The sequence below is a fragment of the Aplidium turbinatum genome, chromosome 10, assembly GCF_918807975.1.
Source record: "Aplidium turbinatum chromosome 10, kaAplTurb1.1, whole genome shotgun sequence".
In the NCBI taxonomy this organism is placed as follows: domain Eukaryota; kingdom Metazoa; phylum Chordata; class Ascidiacea; order Aplousobranchia; family Polyclinidae; genus Aplidium; species Aplidium turbinatum.
The window spans coordinates 22,747,744-22,766,803 of NC_137481.1; the positions used below are offsets into that span (position 1 = coordinate 22,747,744).

The following is a 19,060-nucleotide window of genomic DNA, read 5'->3' on the forward strand; positions in this document are numbered from 1 at the left end:
CAACAACACTTCAACAATCGAAAATTTCACTCTATCAATCTCGGTAACCGGCCGTGCGTCAAGAGCCTCTAAAAGTATGCAAAACTACCGGGAATAACCAATCAAGGCTTTGTCAGTCCGAGGTTAAAGATTCGAAAACTAAACCAAAACCTTGTTTGATCATTCATTGACGGTAAGCGGAAAAATCCTTTCGAAAAAACACACACTGGTAGCCTAAATATCCCCTCACTAAATAATTTAACTTTTGTTACCTGACCAATATTTACCACAAGGATTTATTTATTTGAATGAATTTTTTTTACGAGATATTGGCCAAGGTAGATTTTTTTTAGCTGAATATTTTCCGTTAAATTTTTATCTACACTAGCCTACATTCTTTACCGACGAACAAGACCAACGCAACCATTTGAAATTTAATGTTTTCTGCATTTTGAAATTCCTATACGTTTCCAGTTGGCAACAAAATTAAATTTCTATGATAGCAACATAAAATAGTATATCTTTGGTAGAGAGATCATTTTTAAAAGAACACAAACTTGTTCAATAACGAAACTAAACCGAAATGAAACGGCGACAAGATATTGTCCGTTGTAACAAAGTATTTTGAACAATCTTCGAAGTAGTGTTTGTTTAAACAAACTTTTAAATTTAAACCAATACTGATTCTTGTTTAGCAGTAGGCGATGCTCGCATGCAATTGACATACTAGATAGTAGTAGCACACACAATTCCTTTGCGTAATATGCAAAGTTAATTTTTGCAGAGTTTTCTGATGCTATTGGCCAGCGCTCTGCAACAGCATTTTGCATATTACGTAATAAACATTTTGGCACGTGCCATCGGATCAAAACCAAACATGCAACTTCAATTGCTAGACACCTGGTTTTCGTTATTCCAACACCTGGCTGAAGCTACTTTGAGTGCTTGTCACTTGACAAACCAATCAAACAAAACAAAATTCGTCTTTTGAAAATCATAAAGAATATTTTGTCATTTATTTGTTTAATTACCATGATTGACATTCACGGTGTTTTATGCGAACAGAAGTACAGAACCCCAAGCTAAAAGAGGAAAATAATTTAATTGAAACACATGTTGTGCAAATTTGTTAATCGCATGGGCTCTATCCAAGGGGGGGTGAGGGGGGTGATCACCCCCCCACTAATTGGAGTGGGGGGGTGATCAATGCAAAATCACCCCCCCACTCATTTGGCTTTGAAAAGGTTTTGTGATATTTTATTGATCAAATTTTGAAAAATATATTTTCGCTGTTAGCACATTTTGAATTTTTTATCAATATGAATATATATTTCATTTCAATATGATTTTTTGGTTTGGCAACCCTGAACTACGAGCCAGGCGTTTACACTGGGTAGGCACTTTAACATGCAGATATCCAATCCAGCACGAACCAATCAGAAGCTACGCTTTTCATGACGTCATCAAGATTGCATTTGGGAAGAATAAAGGAAAAACGCAAATTCTAGCTAAATTAAATCATCGCTTTGCCATCGGTTGGCTTGGCGCATTGAGTTAGGGCGGTGGTAGTCATTACACTGACGTGGGTTTGATTCCCACCTCTGCTATAGCTCTTTTTTCTTCTGTAATTACCAAACAAAGTTCAAAGTAATTATTAATTCTCTGGCTGAATGCAGGAATGGTCACAATAGCAGATAACGTAGCACCTCATTGATTCGTGGTTGGATTGGATACGCGCGTGGATTATTAGAAATCTGCTTGTTAAAGTGCCTACCGGATTGGATACGCGCGTGGATTATTAGAAATCTGCTTGTTAAAGTGCCTACCTTTACACTGTGTTTTAACTTAGTTTGCTTGGTAGCCACTTTAACAAGAAAAAATTCTGCCACTGCAAATGACTAGAATGACACCGCCAACCAATCAGAACATGTTATAAGAGGCTACCGTCCAATTGTGACCTTTCTCGCACTTAGCCAGAGAGTTAATCTTTGTTTTGAACTTTATTTGGCAATTACAGAAGAAAAAAGAGCAATAGCAGTTGTGATAATCGAACCCACGTCAATGAAATGATTACTTTCTAACCCTAACCCCTAAAAAGCCACCAGCTGCCAACGTAGTCGGCAGCAGCGGCCGAGTGGTTAGCGCGTTGGGCTCGCAGTTGAGAGCCTGCATGTTCGACTCCAATCCCCTGCACTTGCTGTTGTTTCTCTGGGGAAGAAACTTTACTATAAGTATAATTGCCTCTATCCAGTGATCGATTTCGAGTAATGGGTAGTACCAAATTTAAGTCATAAGTAGAGTAGACAACCGGAAACAGACATTGCCGTCGGCTGATGTCACCGATGCATAGCGCTCAAGTCCGCTTTCTCGCAATGCAGGGTAAAAATATGAAAAACAAATAAACAAACAAACAAACAGCTGATAGAAAATCCAGCACTTGATTTGCTTTGTATCATCTTCTTTTCGCCCTTTTTCACGTCACGGAAAACGTACTTTATGATTGGTTCGAGTTTTCATTTGCAGTGCCAGAATTATTTCTTGTTAAAGTGACTACCAGTTTGCTTACCCAAAAATGCCCTTTCCGAAACATACTTTGTGAAACTACTTGGAAACCCTATGTTTCGATTAGAAAGAAGCTGATGCTGCAATGGGGGGTCTGGGGGGCGCAGCCCCCCAGAAGTTGAAATGACTATGACGATTTTAGCCCACTGTCCAAAAATCACCCCCCCGAATTCTAAAAGTGGATAGAGCCCCTGGTTAATCGCGTGGGACATTGCAATAAAAATACAGTGCAAAGTTTTAAAGTTAGGCAAAGGAAAGTTTACATGAATAATTAATAATTATATTTATTCAAAGGCTGTTTTTATTCAAAACTCTTAAAGGGAATAATTGCGGAAGCTGGGAAGGCTGTCCATTCAACGTCGGTTGTGAGTAAGTAGTGGATCTTTGGTTGTGACAAGTAATAAAAGTAGGACCGTTTAAAAGACAATTTAAGTCCAGTATCAATAGTATCATCGAGCCCCCTATTCCATCACAATAGGACTCTGTGGTTTCTTTTAGTTCCTGGCCTCACAACTCATCCCAGATCTGAGTTCAAAATACTCCCCGGAATCCTCCGTCAACGCTATTGCATAAAGGCGTGCCAGGTATTCTTATTTTACTTTTAAACCGTTTACTAATCTGAACTTTACCATAAAATAAGAATCTAACTGGATGGGTTGGTAATAGGTAAAAATATACCCCTGGTAAATAACTTTCCGAAAAATGCCCATCTGGAAAAACTCACCCTGAAAAGTATTTCCTTTCGAAAGATATCCACCTTAGCAATGTTTATCTGAAGAATTTTTACCAAAGGAAATATATTTACCAGGGGGACTATTTTCCAAGTGGATTTTTCAGTCGGATATTGATTGATTGAATCTTTATCCTCGGACTGGGAAAGCTTCTTGAAGAGCTTAATCATGGCAGTTTCGCATACTTGTAGAGGCTTTGAACCACTGACGCAGGCCCGGTCACCGAGATTGATGGAGTGAAGTTTCCGATTGTTGCCAGGGAATTATTCCATCCATTAGATGCCGCTGAATGGAGAGCAGTCCTTAACGTGCGTTACTCAAGCGCACACCCCGAGAGTCGAACCAGCGCCGCTTGATTTTGAAGCTTCTTCGTTCCAGAAGTCACGCGCTTTTCGATAGGTTAGTATAGTTTTTCGTTGCTTTCTGTTTATTTTGAGGGTCTTCTACTGCGCTACCCATCCAGCAGATTATTCTTTTTCAACATTACTTCAACGTTTGCAAACAGAAACAGTAAAGAACTGCTTTGTTGGCTTGGTACTAGTCTCCTGTGATACATGAGAGTGTATTTACACTGCGGACGAAAGTAAAAGTGCTCTTTTGACCCCCGAGTGTTTGTTATCATCCATGAAAGTCCTCGCTAGACGATGATCTTGACCATTTTTTTCCCTGTTCCAGTGGCTTCTATCAGACTACTGTAAAACTTTGTTTGATATTATGTCGTCTTCAGCATGTTGGGCCCCATCGGCCTGACACTACAAAGACGGGCCTGGGTGCGCTTCAACCGTCTTCGCACTGGCGCCGGACGTTTCCGCTCAAACATGCACCAATGGGAATGGCCGGGGCCGTAATCAAGTGGGACAAAGGGGTAATTCCCCTCCCCCCCCCGAAACATATTTTGAATAAGCATTTCACCTTTTCTTACAGCATCATTTCACAGAGTTAAATTTAGGCTGAAAGTACTCTCAAAATGCGCAATTTTAAGGTATCATTATTCAAAAGAAAAAAAAAAAAAATAAATGAATAAATAGACAAATAAGTTATTGTCTGCCAAATGTCTTTAAATTTCAACTTAGCCTACCAGGATAGGGAACTATTTCTAGCAAATTCTCAAGCTTTTACAACAAGCTAACTTCTTCACGTCAAAAATGAAAAGCAGCCTTTTAGCCTTTTCATTTTTGACTGGACAAAACCAACACAGCCTGAGAGAGTTGTGCTTTGTTAGAATCGAGACTAGTTGGTGAAAGCGCTAGGTTTATGAGGTCAAAATAGCTTTCCGGCTCATCGGTAAACCTCTACCCACAAGCAGACAATATTTATTGAGCCGTTAAGAAAAAAAGTAATGCTCGTTCTTTAAATTATGACGCATCTTGGCATCTTTCATTGTTGTGTTGACTGATGACGTCACTATTTCTACGAGCGTTGAACGACGTTCGGTGCCATGTAGGGTTATTACGTCACAATGCCACAAAATAGAGAAAGTAACAGCATAGTCGAAATGGTGCGGGTTCCTACCAGCAGCTAATAGTTCACAATTTTTATGGTTTGGTGATTTCTTACAGCTTCTTTGATGATTTTAACACCGGGATTACCTCCCCCATAGTGCTTAAGTGAACAAAACGCGGGCTACACATCCATTTACAAGAAGTGGAAGCAAAAGACTGGTGCTAGAAAGATAAACACCAAGGCAGATAATTAATCGTTTTTTACATTGATATAACGTAGGCAGAAAACCAATGTTTTTTACATTGATTCAACGTTGAATCAATGTAAAACACGAGTAATTTGCTGTCTGGGCAAGGGCAGACAAATGGGGTCGATCCTTTTTGGTACGGGTACCCGACATTTGGCCCCAAGAATAGACAATGATTGTTCAAAATCGCTATTTGATCCAGCTGCGAAGCATTTGTCACAAGCAAAAAATCTATACAATCGATCAACTTCTTCAGAGTTGTCAGTAGAGAATGAGATAATTATATGGAAATATCTGTCCTGATTAACTTAGACTGGATGCCATCGATTTTAAACTTCAAGTACTTCGTTGAGAGCCTTTTTTTGGGCAAAATTTTTAAATGAAACATTTCAGCACAAAAACACGTCAATTTTGGCCCAAAATGTTTCGTTATTGTTCTTAAAACTATCTGAGGTGAGACCAAAATTAGACTGACCACTGTTCTATTTATTGGAATTGGAAATATTTTAGCGATTCTGTCGCTACTCGCCATCTCCTATTTGGACTTTCCATTTTTTCTGCACCCCTCTCTCGTTTTAACGAGCCGACAATCTGAACAAAACATGCAAACTGATTTATCGAACGGTCCAGTTTTAGTGACATATTTTGAGAATAGCCAGTGGCAGGCCCTCTGGTTGAAACCGAAGTTTTGTCAATGAACAGCAATTTAAAAAGAGTGTATTGTAGTTTAGTATGTGCGCAAAGTTTTGTTTGGAGTGTCAACTTTTTGCTGAATCATAAGCTGTAAGGTAAAGTGACATAAAAAAAAGGTGAAATAATGTCACTGCTGTGCTACGCGACTTAAATGAGTTTCTCTGATCATTTTTACTGCGATTGATGACACAGTGACCAGAAAAGGTGATCGACAAGCTAAGATTTCTTTGCAACCTGCCGTTTTGTACGAAATGAAGAAGCACTTAAGTTAAAATTCATTGTGTCGATGCAGGCTCACAATTTACTAGTTTCAAAAAGACAGGACAGCTATTAATCCGATTGAAATAGCTTGGAGGTAGGCCACAGAAATAAGAGATAACAGGTTGTTCTTTTAGATTGCATTGTCAAACGACCAGTTTTGCCGCAGAGTTGCATACTAGTTGGTTTATGTGGTAACTCAGGCTTCTAAAGACCAGCTGCTAGGTTTTGTGAACTGAATGTTTGCTGGCGGCGGCCTTTCACCATGTTAAGAATTTGTAGTTACCGAACATACGCTATTAGTCTACATCTGGTGTCTAAACATGAGAGTGGCTTCAAAGCAGCTTTGTGTTTGCTGTTAGTTTCAAGATATTTGCTCTTTCTGTGGTTTAGTTTTGTACAGCTCAGGCAAAGTATGCAATTTAATTGCTAGCACAGAAATTGTTTAAACAAACAATGAAATGTTCCAAGTTTTGGAATTTGTTTTGCCTTTGGCAAATTAATTCGTACCTTTTTTAGTCATACTTGTGTGAGATATGATTAGGCTACCGTTCATAATGGAGAAATAAATGTAGGCTACAGCTTTGACGAATCAAATATGTTTTTCGATTTATAAAGTTCTCTCAGCAAGATTCGCATTATTGTTTTTTCAACAGGCTTTTGCTTAACGTAGTAAAAAAAAACTAGGAGTAAGCGAGTTTGATTTTCGCTAGAGTTTGTTCGGTAAAGCGATGAAGAGATCTTCTGATGATTCTGCTTATCTAACCCCCTCAGAGTATCCTGGGTTCAGAAAATGTCGACGGTTAGAAGGAAACGTAACCACAAGTGAAAGTGTAAACTGGAGCTTTATCACGGGACATCATCGACGTAAAAACTCGGTTGGACAATTTCATAATCATAAATGCAAGCATAAACATTGCTGCCCGGAAACACTAGTCGATCTAGCTGCGAAGATTGCTGCAGCTCATGTGCCGTTTGAACTAGTTGAAGAGCGTCATCGTCGCGTTCCAGAGCCTGTTGTTCGTAAACTGATAGCATGGTCTTTTCCTCGCTGTGAAGCAGATATACGGCGGTACAGCGCAATAAACTGTGAACCACCTACAAGCAATTTCAGTAAACTTGGAAATGATTTTCGACCTCTCAGTTCAGAAAACCGTAACAACTCACAAGCAAACGACAAAGGTTCCACGACAGACGACTTAGACGGACAAGATGTCACCTTTAAACAAGGAGTGGCGTTGGCGACTGGAGGATCCGTGCACAAGCCTATGCAAATAGGTAAGAATTAACCAATGTGTCTGAATACGGATCAATTTGGCTGCTCGTCGGAAACATCAACTTTGTATTTCCTATGTTTAACTTTCAAAACGTTAAAGATTTAATCGTTCTTCCCACAGTGGCTACAATTGCCTAGTGGTGCGTAACATCACCAAGGGCTATTTGAGTTAATAAAGTTTAACACAAAGCTAAATAGCTGCGAGCTTTGTGAGGATATGCTGTTTCACCAGAACACTATAAAAGTGCTTATGGCGTGCGGCCGTATGTTCACACAAAGCAGCCAATGTTTTTGGAAGTAGTCGATAACTACTTTTACAGAACAACGCGAAAGTACTTGGTTTTTTTAGCATCATAGCCAATGTCGTCAACACCAATAATTTTCTTTGCCATTGTGAAATGATTTTTATGAAACTTCTACATTTACTTGCGTTAAAACTTGATGTAATCATACCTAATTGTTACCAAAGAATTGGTCAACGTAAACAGTTCAACAGACTGCAGATGGTCTGGCAATGACAAAGGAAATTGTTTGTGTTGAGCAACTGCTGTTCCAACCAGATCCAACGTATTTATTATTTATGTCCTCCGTGTGATGCTAAATCGCTGTAGCGAAAACGGTGCTCGTGTGTCTGAAACCTGGCTGCGGCCTTTGGCGTAAAGAGACTTGAAGCAACAACAGCTTTTTTGCATGAATTACGTTCGTTTGGGCCCCAGGCCCTGCCAGCCCTCCTCTAGCTCGTTTAGTTGCATCTCGAAATTATAATAGTACACACACTTACTCATCGTGAGAGACGCGGCGGTAAAAATCTTCTTTGTTGGTTATTGAATATTAAGTGTTGGGTTTGAGACAGACAAATCTTTTAAAAGCTTTTGCAGAAATCTGTTTCAAAGTGCTCTTCCAAGTTCCAACTGAGATAAAATAACAAAAAACTTCTATGTTAAAACGGTTGATTACATGAATCGAGGTGGTTTTCGATTTAACGATGGAGATCTTTGATGTCACAGTAGGTTTTATGTTGATACACTGTAGACAGACGTTGGGATAAACAAACTACTTGCTTTGAATCAGGACAACCGTAAATGATTGCTACAATTTTAGGACGCAGTGGAGCTTGCGAAAATATTGGAGTTTTGTTACCTAAATATGTAAACGGTTGTTGTCACTGGAGGCTCAACTTACTGAAACCCACATCACTAGTCATTGGAATGACGTGGAAACAGCGCGTTTTGCCATGTGTATTGTCACTTCTAATAGTGGTAATGTAACTAAATTAGCTCAGGAACCAAAGGACGAGTTACATGGGTTTTAAATTAACCTGTCTAATGGAGCGTTGCTGAAATTTGATTCTTAGCCAGGGAAAGTTTATCAAGTCTTTGAAGTGCTTTAGGAATATGTCAGCCACTCTTTGAAACGCAGTTTCGTGAAGTTTCCTCGTCTTTTCTAAAGCACTGCTGGCACAACGGAAGGACGTTGTTTCTAAACTCAGCAGCATGATCTTTTACATTGTTAACGAAGCCGTTTAAAGGCATTCTCAGTTTTCAAATCGATTCACCAGTCGAAAATCATTTACACGCACCCACTGAACAGTAAAATCTCTGTTCCTGAGGCTCAAAGGATGACGACAATTGAACGATGTTTCAAAGCAAAAGTAAAGTAGGATCTCTTCTGCTTATGGTCAGCTATTCTAGTGGACCCCCTTTTACGTGAACATATTGAAAACATCATCTCACTGATGTGCTGCCATATCCTTTTTATTTACTTCCACAATCAAAAGAGCCTTCCCTCCATTGGGCCTTGTTGATTTAAATCTAATAAACCCGTTTCGATAATGTGGCTCTTGCAGCAACACCAGCAATAGGCTACGGTGATGCAGACAATTGTTGGTTTATTCGTTGAGGAAGTGTTGTTATCAAAAGCCGTGCGAATTATCAACAGGCTCCCTTGGGTACTTCAAGATGTTCAATTTTTATCGATTATGCCGGTTAATGGTTGCACATGCGTTAACTCACCGGTTTGAGTACATGCATAGCCATGGGACATACAGTACAATAACCCAAGGCTCTTCTCGATTTATTTACGCAAAAATTGTTTGTTGAAGACTTGATGTAATGCTTTTGGTGATTTACAATTATCAGTGTATACTGCATATATGCTGTCCAATGCCCATTGATGTATATCTGTTCTTTCATCCATCAATTTATTGTCTTGCTTGTGGCCACATAGGCGTGACGTAACGCAATGAACAACACTCTCTTGTCACGTCACACAATGAACAGCATCCCCTTGGTGAGAAGGCTGCAAATAGGATCATCATATCTTCTTTGTAAGTGGAGCATGCCAGTAATGAAAAGAACGTTTTTCGACGTTGAAGCAATGTAAGAGTGGGGGTTTGTGTATTGGGCAACCCTGGTTATAACTTTAATTTCAAACCTACTGTCTCATCTAACTTTAAATGAAATATGAACATTGTCTCTTAATGGGCAACGTCGCTGTTTGAAAAGCAACCGTACCATCCAGTCAAAAATTAAATCAAGATTTCGCAACGACATAAAAAACACCATTGCACTTTTTTTTAAATGATTTAATGGTGATTTTTAAAATGGCATCAACGAACTTCAAGTGCCAAATTTGAGCTTTACGCTATTTCCTATTTTTCTCTCGGTGTTTTCAATAGTATGTTCCTAAATGGAAAAGAAGTTGTCTTTTACATTTACTGTCTATTGCTGTCAGTTCTTGCTACAATCGGCTGCCGAGAAACATAAAGTTGTCTTTTTGTTGAGTTCTTCCGCATCCGTTAACGCAAGAGGTAACAAAAATCACACGCCGTCGGTCCCAACTTCGCACAAACACAATATAACATTCTATTAATGAAATTAAAAATCTTTCAAAATCGTACTCGAATACTTCTCTCAACGATTTGCAAACTCACATATAAGCCTTGAAATATCTCGTCGAACCCTCAAGGATTTCACGAACCCTTGTTCGTCAATCGGTTGCGCTGACGTCAAAAGGAAGTGTCTTCGAGTGGCAAAATAAAACTATCAATGGCGCCTATCTATAAATGGTGTGGTTTTAAGATTTTAGTCAGTATTCAATCTAATAATGCACAGAAGTGTTATTAATATGAATCTGCGTCTGCTACTTCACTTGTTGTTCAGTTATATCACTTTGTACGAGCCCTGATTTCTGTACAAAAATCTCATTTTGTACTCACTCGTTTCACGCAACTTCAAACTTCTGCAAACGATACAACATCTGCTGCGGTTTAGGTTACGTAACAATTCGGATTAAAGCTGTTATTGGAAAATCTACTTTAACATAAGGGCAAGTAGCACTTGGTGCAAGTGGCAGTCAACCGTTTTTTTAGAACGATTTTTACCGTCATCGTTCATGCAAACGTAGAAGTAACGTTACTTGTTCGATCTTTCGTTTTGTGAATGAAATGCTGAGTAAAGTCGAGGTAGGTGTTGTATTACACCTACGGTCTCTATGCGACGATTTAGACGCATCTCCCATGTCGAAGCTCTCAAACATCTGGAAAGTAATTTGCACGGAACAAGCGTATTTGAGGTCTCATTAAACAGAATCTGCACGTTTTTTCAAGATTTTACCACAAACGTCCTAACACAGTTTTGCTGTAAAACTCTAGTTAAGTACTTGTGAAGAAAGGGGCGTTCTTCCCGGCTATCAGCACAAGGCTGAGCACTCACTAGTACAGCGAGCAGTTGCGATTCGCTAACCATAACGGTGTAGCTTCCACGCTTCCTTGCTTGACTCAATAGCATTGCTGGCAAGGATTAAAAAATTTATGAAAACTAACCTCAGGGTAAGTAAATGTAAAAGCTGGGGGCCTCTTGGACCTCGGTTAGCATTTTACATTGAAAATTTCATATAGCTTTTCGATAGCGTATGAAATTATGATTAACTAAGGTTTGCTACTTTAGTTAGCACATATAATGTTCTTGACGCATTTTTGAATATTTTGAAAAATTGGTGGTTTTCTTTCTTACCTGTCCATTGCCCATATTTGTTGGCTACACAGGCCATGAGGTATTTACAGTAAATCGTAAAGTGGTTTTGAAAGTATATCTTTCCCATTTTTCTGGTTATTCGGTTTCAACACGTTTACTTCATTACGGAGATATGTACGGCAATCTTAAAACTCTACTGTGAAATTCCCCAACTGCTGCTTCCAGAGTTGACTTTCAATTCTTGCTTAAGTCGGTATTCAAAACCTGATGCATTACTTTGTTTTGCCTGATAACCAAAGCAAGTTGATAGTAATTCTGAAAGTGCCAGTTTTGATGGAAAAGACAATTAAAGCCTCTAGCAAAGGCAGCAATAATCAAGGCATGATGTTACGCTCTGAGATAACATATGTCGCTTGGACGTTAGTTCCTCGAAAGAAGGTTATGCTGCGCCTTAGGCGGCCAGCTGCTTGCCTCAAAAATACGCTAGCCCGCTGTTTGTTATGGCGGTAACCCATTACCGGTAATTGAAATTCCAAACTAAATTTGAAGCAGATAAGACGTTTTTTCAGGACAGCACATTGATACTTTTGAAACAAATTGATAGTTTGTAAACCCATTGCCAGTTCGGTAACAAATTGGCTGGTGCTTTGGCTCTAGTTCTAGCGAGTCTGGATTCGATTCAACGTCCAGTCATACCAAAGATTTTAGAAATGGCACCGGTTGTAATCTTTCATTTGTAAAACGACGTGCGTAAAAGTCGAGATACTATTGTGGCCGTGTCGGAGGAGTAGGCCTACAAATTTGTAGGAAACAAAGGTATTAACACTTGCAATCGCTGAAAGACCTGGATAGTTGTAAATTTGGTGGGCTAATTTACTGGCTACGTTGATTATTTGCTTTGAAGCAAGCGACTTACGTTGAACATGAAACTCCGTTTCGTTCGCTTCAGTGGAGGTTTGTTTAAGGCTTGTTTAAGCCACATCGTCGTGAAAGGTCTGCGATTTTAAGACAACATGGTCTATTCTATGCATAGTATTTCATCACCAAAATCATGAATTTTTAAGTTTATTTGACGGAGAAGTTAGTTACGCAGCAAGAATTTCAAAAGAGGTTGATGTTTCGCGTTGGTTTTACATTCGTTGAGGTTCAAAATGCAAAAGGTTTTAAGTTTACAATTGAGCCACATTCCACTTTGGCTAAATCATAACGATTTTCTTTTCATTGTATAGTTTCTCCTATGCTTAGCGTGGTTAACCGGCTTTTATGGTTTGATTTATGCCTTTTAACGAAGCAGGAACTTTCCCAACCCCCTGTTATATTTTAAATTCACTGATGCGTGTCGATTCAACTTGTAATGATGTCAGTGTGATGCCACAAACGCTTTGATAAAGCCGGAGTAATCTGACTTCCTCGTGGCTGAAAAGCGTTTTCGATGTTGGAAATGTCTAGAAAAATAAAATTCGCTCGGTTGTGTCAAATTTCGTAAGGCGGTCTTTGTCTTTCGAAGCTTTGTCTATATTGCTGTCATTGAGCCTGCATAGAACCGGCCAATCCTTTGAAATTGCGATCCACTTCCAACTTCTTAGGTATGAGGTCGTAGCACTCACGTTTTTCCATCCAGGCACTGCAACTTTTTCTTCTGAAGCAAACCGAAAACAAACTAAAATTGAACAAGAATGACTTAAAGATCGGTTGTTTTGAAGTGTCGAGGCTTTATTATATCACAATTTGGGTAGAGAGGTAACTCTTTTAAACCATAAACAGACATAACTAAGCAACAACACTACATTTAACATTATAAAAACAAAAAACAACAAGCGAACGTTTTCGGCTAGTCATATAGCCCTTTTCAAGCCTATAAGAAAAATACATTATTGAAAGAAATGCTAAAGAATCATATAGTATCACAGCAAAAATATGGTCAAATCTAAACATTTGAGAAACTGCCTCGCTCACACAAAATGATAACTGAAAATTACACAGCGCAACGGGTCAAGTATTTCAGAGGTAAAAATAATTGATTGTACAGACAAGGACTCAGGCAGATTACGCAAGAAAGACAGAAGCACAAGAGATAGTGGCACAAAACAAAGTAATGCGAAAAGCACAAGACGTGATAATTTAATCAAAAAACTGTTAAAAGGTAAGAAGCTCCGCAAGCAAATAATTGCCTGTTGAGCCCTGGGTTTAAAGATTTGATGATCAATGCCTCATGAATTTTGGTTTCGAATTCGGACAAACACTTACGTACAATTTTGAAAGACTGCAATGACGGTTTATTATTTGAGCACGATTGGCAGTTTCTAATATGGTCTTTAATTGCACTGTTTTTATTAAAATTAGCCAAATTCATATGCTCTCCCACTCTCGTCACCAAATGTCGCGTGGTCATACCAATGTATGACGATCTCGCATCATGCGAGCAAGTGAACTTATACACGACGTTAGAACATAAGCGGAAAGGAGTTTTGGACTTAAACTGAAAATAATAACCAGCTTTAAATGTTTTATAAACGGGAAAAATCTTAACGTTAAACTAAACTTAACGTTAAACCAAAATTCATGAGGCATTGATCATCAAATCTTTAAACCCAGGGCTCAACAGGCAATTATTTGCTTGCGGAGCTTCTTACCTTTTAACAGTTTTTTGATTAAATTATCACGTCTTGTGATTTTCGCATTACTTTGTTTTGTGCCACTATCTCTTGTGCTTCTGTCTTTCTTGCGTAATCTGCCTGAGTCCTTGTCTGAACAATCAATTATTTTTACCTCTGAAATACTTGACCCGTTGCGCTGTGTAATTTTCAGTTATCATTTTGTGTGAGCGAGGCAGTTTCTCAAATGTTTAGATTTGACCATATTTTTGCTGTGATACTATATGATTCTTTAGCATTTCTTTCAATAATGTATTTTTCTTATAGGCTTGAAAAGGGCTTTATTATATCAGTTAATAAATGAGTAATATTATTTCTTTTGCAATTGAAAGACATTGAAAGGAAGTTGCTTGAGTAAAAAACGTGAAGGAGTTGCATTTTTTGATAATATATCACTTTGAAGATCTTTGAGCTTCATGCCGTTGTGGAATTTTACACCAAAGTGAGAATGATTTCACTTTGAGGAGGTAAAATGATGACTCCCTCGATGCGTTATGGCTAAGCTGGCGTCAATGGGAGATTGCACGGCCGTTTTCTTGTCCTAAGAAATCTGATAATGTCTGTTTTTCGGGTTATTGATGTTCAGCGGACACTGAATGGTTCAGTTGACAAAGTAATCTTTTGTTAGGTTGAGTAAATGTTGTCAGATGTTGTTTTAGCGTAGTCGCAGTATTCTCTGTGTTTTCAAACATAACTTTGCTGCGTGATTCATATTATTTCAATCAACTGAAAATTTTTCAACCTGGTTTTGAAGAGTTTGTTTGTATATAGGGGTCTCGGTGTGCCGGGTCTCGAAATAATGATAAAAACTGATTTATCAATCCCCCTGTTTCACGTTATTCTTTTGTAATAATTTGGTTTTGTTTTTACTGCTAACCATTAAAACTGATTTAACACGCCAAATCGACGCTATGACTGACTTCAAGTAGGAAACTTAACTAATATTTGCTATGATTCACTGTTTCAGCAGAAAGATTGAGTTTTACCATCTCTAATTTTGCTTTCTACCAAGTCGTAATCTGTCATTTGTGTTTAATGAAAGCTCGTTTTACTGGTAATATCCTTCCTTTGTATGTATTGCCGAAGTAAGGTTTAATTGATCGTGTGACTACAGTTTAAGGAAAGTCCCCATTAAACCTTTAGGAAGAGCTGGATTATTATGAATGTAGGATGAATGATAGCTATCGCTGGCAATTTCCTGTCTTATAGGTTAAAGATAGCTATTGCCTTTGAGGATCAGTCATTCAAGCGTACAGGCGCAGAACACGTTTTGGGTGAGAACTGAAACATATCTAATTTATTGCACAGCGCTTTAGAATCAAAACATCTACGATTTTTAAGACAATTAAATACAAGTAGGGGACCTCTTTTATTTCATTATAACTTTTCACAACTCGCCACATGTTTACGTTTTGTGTCAGCCACCTACGACGCGTTTCTCCGAACATACGGCTCATTGCCGATGGTCAAAACATGCTGCTTCATCACCAATCGACATATTCAGCAATTACTTTGCTCAGTGCTCTGATTTGGCGTTTCTGACGAGACCCATTTGAATTCCAGTTCTGATGAGACCCGTTGATGATGACACAGTAAAACCGAAGGCGATCAATTGCAGTCCGATAAGATTTCTTTTTGCCCATTTGTGATGTTACAGATCTAATCTAATTAGGTTTGTTACAGTGTGGCAGATTGAAGTAATCTTGGCTATTCTTTGCTACCCTGATAGTGTTTGTGCGAACCTCTGAGGTTTTTCCTCTGTGGGAAGCAACACAGTTCAATAGCTGCACTGCCTGGGTGAAATAAAGTGGCTGCTGCCCATTTCATGCGCAATACACAAATACCAGTTTCCCCGATTTACATTGCAAGACTTTCGCATGAAAATATAGAACTTTTATGATGAAATTATGTCATTTAGTACTGTAGTGTTTTTTTTTTAATGACTCTTGTTAGGTGCAAGCAACGAATTCCGTGTCAAAACGAAATATTTCGAAATATTTTTATGGTAAACAGTCGTACGCCTTGTTAATTGACGAATCATTTCTTTTCGAGTTTAACGAAACGAAACAGCTTTTCTTTCGAATTGAAACGAACCGAAACTAAGATCAAGAGTTTGGCGTCGAAGAAAAGTAAATATTTTTGTTGTAAACAGCTGTAAGCTTTGTCTAGCAGTATCGTATGGGTGTATAACCTACATCAAAGTTTCAAAGGGGTCCTTTTAAATATTTTAAAAAGAACAAATAACAGCCAGTAGCGTTGACAGGAGGGTCCAGACTTTAGGGGATACTTTTGGACCCCGGCCCGGCATGATTTTGAGGGCTCAAAATCTTTCCAATGGACCCGGGAGTTTGAAAAAATCACCGCATATTCTTGGAATATACAGTAGTGCGTTTTTATTATAGGTGTCTTGAATTAGGGTATGACGATCTCATTGGTACCGGGCCCAGACTATCTTTTCAACGGCCCTGTTAACAACAATTACATGTATAACATGTTTTGAGACAGGAATTCGCTTTCCATGTGACGTCGCTATCTTTCATCTTGATGCTGCAAATTTTTCTTTTGATCTAACGTCTTTTCGGTGAAGCCTGACTGACTTGCTTAATAAGCGAGATCAAGCAATGACGACCGTCCAGCTAAAAATATCAAAAAGGAAATCACTAACGTCATAGACCAAATGGCAAATGGAGTAAGATGGTATGGACATGTGATAAGGAGGGAGGAAGGAAGTTTTCTTAGAAAAGCACTAGATCTAAAGGTGGATGGGAAGAGGAAACGCGGTCGTCCAAGAAGAACGTGGAAACAACACAGGGTTCCCACGCAGTCGGGAAAGTAGGGAAAAAGTAGGGAATTTGAAAACCCGTTTTCCAGACCGGGAAAAGGTTGGGAATTACGTGAAACTTCCTCATGGTATTGAAAAAGTATGGAAAACCTTGATGACTAAATTGTAGATAAAAAATCATGCGATATGGACTGGATTAAACCGGATACAATACCGTCCTTGTCAGCTGGATCAGCTGTTAAAATAAATCACTACTGCACCAAGCGGTTTTTCTGAGTTTGTTTTTGGGTTCTCTAAGGTCAATTCATCCAGCATGGTTTTACTGATTTAATTGATCACAATTACAGATGTGCCTGCCGTTGTTCAGACGGAGTGCTGGTAAGCTAGGCCTAGGTTAATAGCTGATGTTCAGTGACTATATGTGGTCAGATGGAGAACTAACCCAACTACGTGTAGGCGATGAGAGAGTTCAGGGCTTCCCAAACTTTTTTGCTCGGGACCCCTTTTAATCTCCTAAAATTTTCCGCGACCCCTTACAGTTAAAAGGATAAACAATGCAAAATAAACGTTTTTGATAGGATTTATTGAAAGGCTTAATTTAAACGAAAACTAACAACAAGCTATCCGTAATCGAAGCCTACGGTACTACTTGTAGCCTGCTGGAAACAAAATCAAAAAGTAAACACATTTGTTCAGTGTGATGGACTGATGGGTGCGACTGTTCTCTGCTACAAAGCAAGCCTAGCCTTGGCCTGATGTTTGTCAACGCTGGTTTCAAGGCAGTTTCAATGTTACTTACGCTGGACCGGTATTTTATCAACGTTGAAAACACTGACACACACATAGCCTACATGAAGATTAACGGCAGGAGTGCGGTTACTGCTAAGCCATACAATGGTGAATATTCCACTCTAACGTTCGGCTAAGCCAAAAAATGTGAAACTTTTTTCCAGAAAATTCAAGCCACAACTTAGAATCAAAAGATAGATGTGCAAATTTTTCCAGGGATTTTAAAAAAGAGGTGTTCGGTAGTTTGTTTTTGCATACACGTAGACCTATAGCCTACATATTACATAAACATTTATCTGGACTTGGGAATCCGCTGTTAAAAATAATAATTTTGGCGCTTAAAGGGATACTAAAGGAAAAACCTGACTTGGCGATTTTCCACGTTCTTTCTGTTTAACATGCTACCATAAAACCATTTTCAATAAAATTTTGCGTGCTTTTGTCAGAGCTTTCAAAACGAGATTGGGCTTGAGCAACGAAGCGTGCGACTGTACAGTCTGCGTCACTAGAGACTAGCAATCAGCTGATCTCGCAATAATTGTTACTGCGGGCGACTATGTATCTATGTACATCAAAACATTACATTTCAACATCAAAACATCAGATGTGGTAACGTGGCTTTTGTTATTGCTGTCTTTTGTGACGTATTCTCGAGCAGTGTTATACTTTTTGGTTATTTTGAAAATAAATAAAACATTGGACTTTGGGCCTTGCCAGCGCCATTGAAAACTTTTTTTTTTGGTAATTTTTCTAGAAATGTATTCTTGAATGTTCAGTTTACGCATTGCTTAATTCCCGTTTGAATTTTTCATTTAGTAGGCCTTTAAATGATTTTATGATTCAGTGTCTAAATGTTTTTGTGATTCAGTGTTCAGTAGCTTTTTACTTATTTCATTTTTGCTAGTAGTGTGAATTTTAATTGTTTTGGTTTGGCCTATGGCAGGTTGCCACTTCTTATTTAATGAAGCTTTGAATTGTAATTTGAGTATAAATATGACAGTTTATCCCGACTAGTTTCAGTTTGGGTCTTTTGAAAAAAACAAAACAGTTTTTTGTTCAAACAGGAATCTTCTGACATTATTATTTTTTCATACTGATTCGGATGTAATAGAGTTCGGATAGAAATAATACAGCACAGAAGTTTTCATTGATTTAGCACTGTTAATGCGCAATTTAGATCGAAATTAGGTAGGGAACTTTTAAAATTTAGTATTGAATTAGTATTGAAAAAGTAGGGAATTTGTTTATAAAAAATGTGTGGGAACCCTGACAACAAGTGAAGGATGAATTTAAAAAAGTCGGACTGAAGGAGGAAGATGCAAGGGACAGGGTGAAATGGAGAAAAGGGATTAAAACAATTGCTGCGCGGAAACAATCGGCCACCCCCACTAGTGGGGAACAAACCGACGATGGATTATGATGATGAAATTGTCCCACGGATGATCACTGAATTATGAGGTCTTGTGTTGTAGGAAATTATTTTCCCACATAAAATTACATTTTTAGTGTGCTTTATGCGGTTGGATGGAAAACCTTTTTGATAAAGGCGTTTTTTACCTTCAGACCAGAGGTCGTCAACCTTTGCTTTTTTGTTTACCCCTGGCCAAGTATTTGATACGGTACTGAATTTACCCTTATCATCCTGTTTAAATCAAAACCCCTGCACTATGCT

The 19,060-nt window shown here is 38.6% G+C and overlaps 1 protein-coding gene across 3 annotated transcripts in view; it reads left to right on the forward strand.

The window, feature by feature from the left end:
- Positions 1–7,067: 7,067 nt before the first annotated feature.
- The window catches only part of LOC145778267 (zinc finger SWIM domain-containing protein 5-like), a 35,760-nt gene continuing 23,767 nt past the window's right edge, over positions 7,068–19,060 (forward strand). For all 3 annotated transcript variants that reach the window (XM_082589725.1, XM_082589726.1, XM_082589727.1), the window contains exon 1: positions 7,068–7,191. In XM_082589725.1, coding sequence (XP_082445851.1) covers positions 7,182–7,191 — 10 coding nt within the window. In that variant the 5' untranslated portion in view covers positions 7,068–7,181. The remainder of the gene's footprint in view (positions 7,192–19,060) is intronic.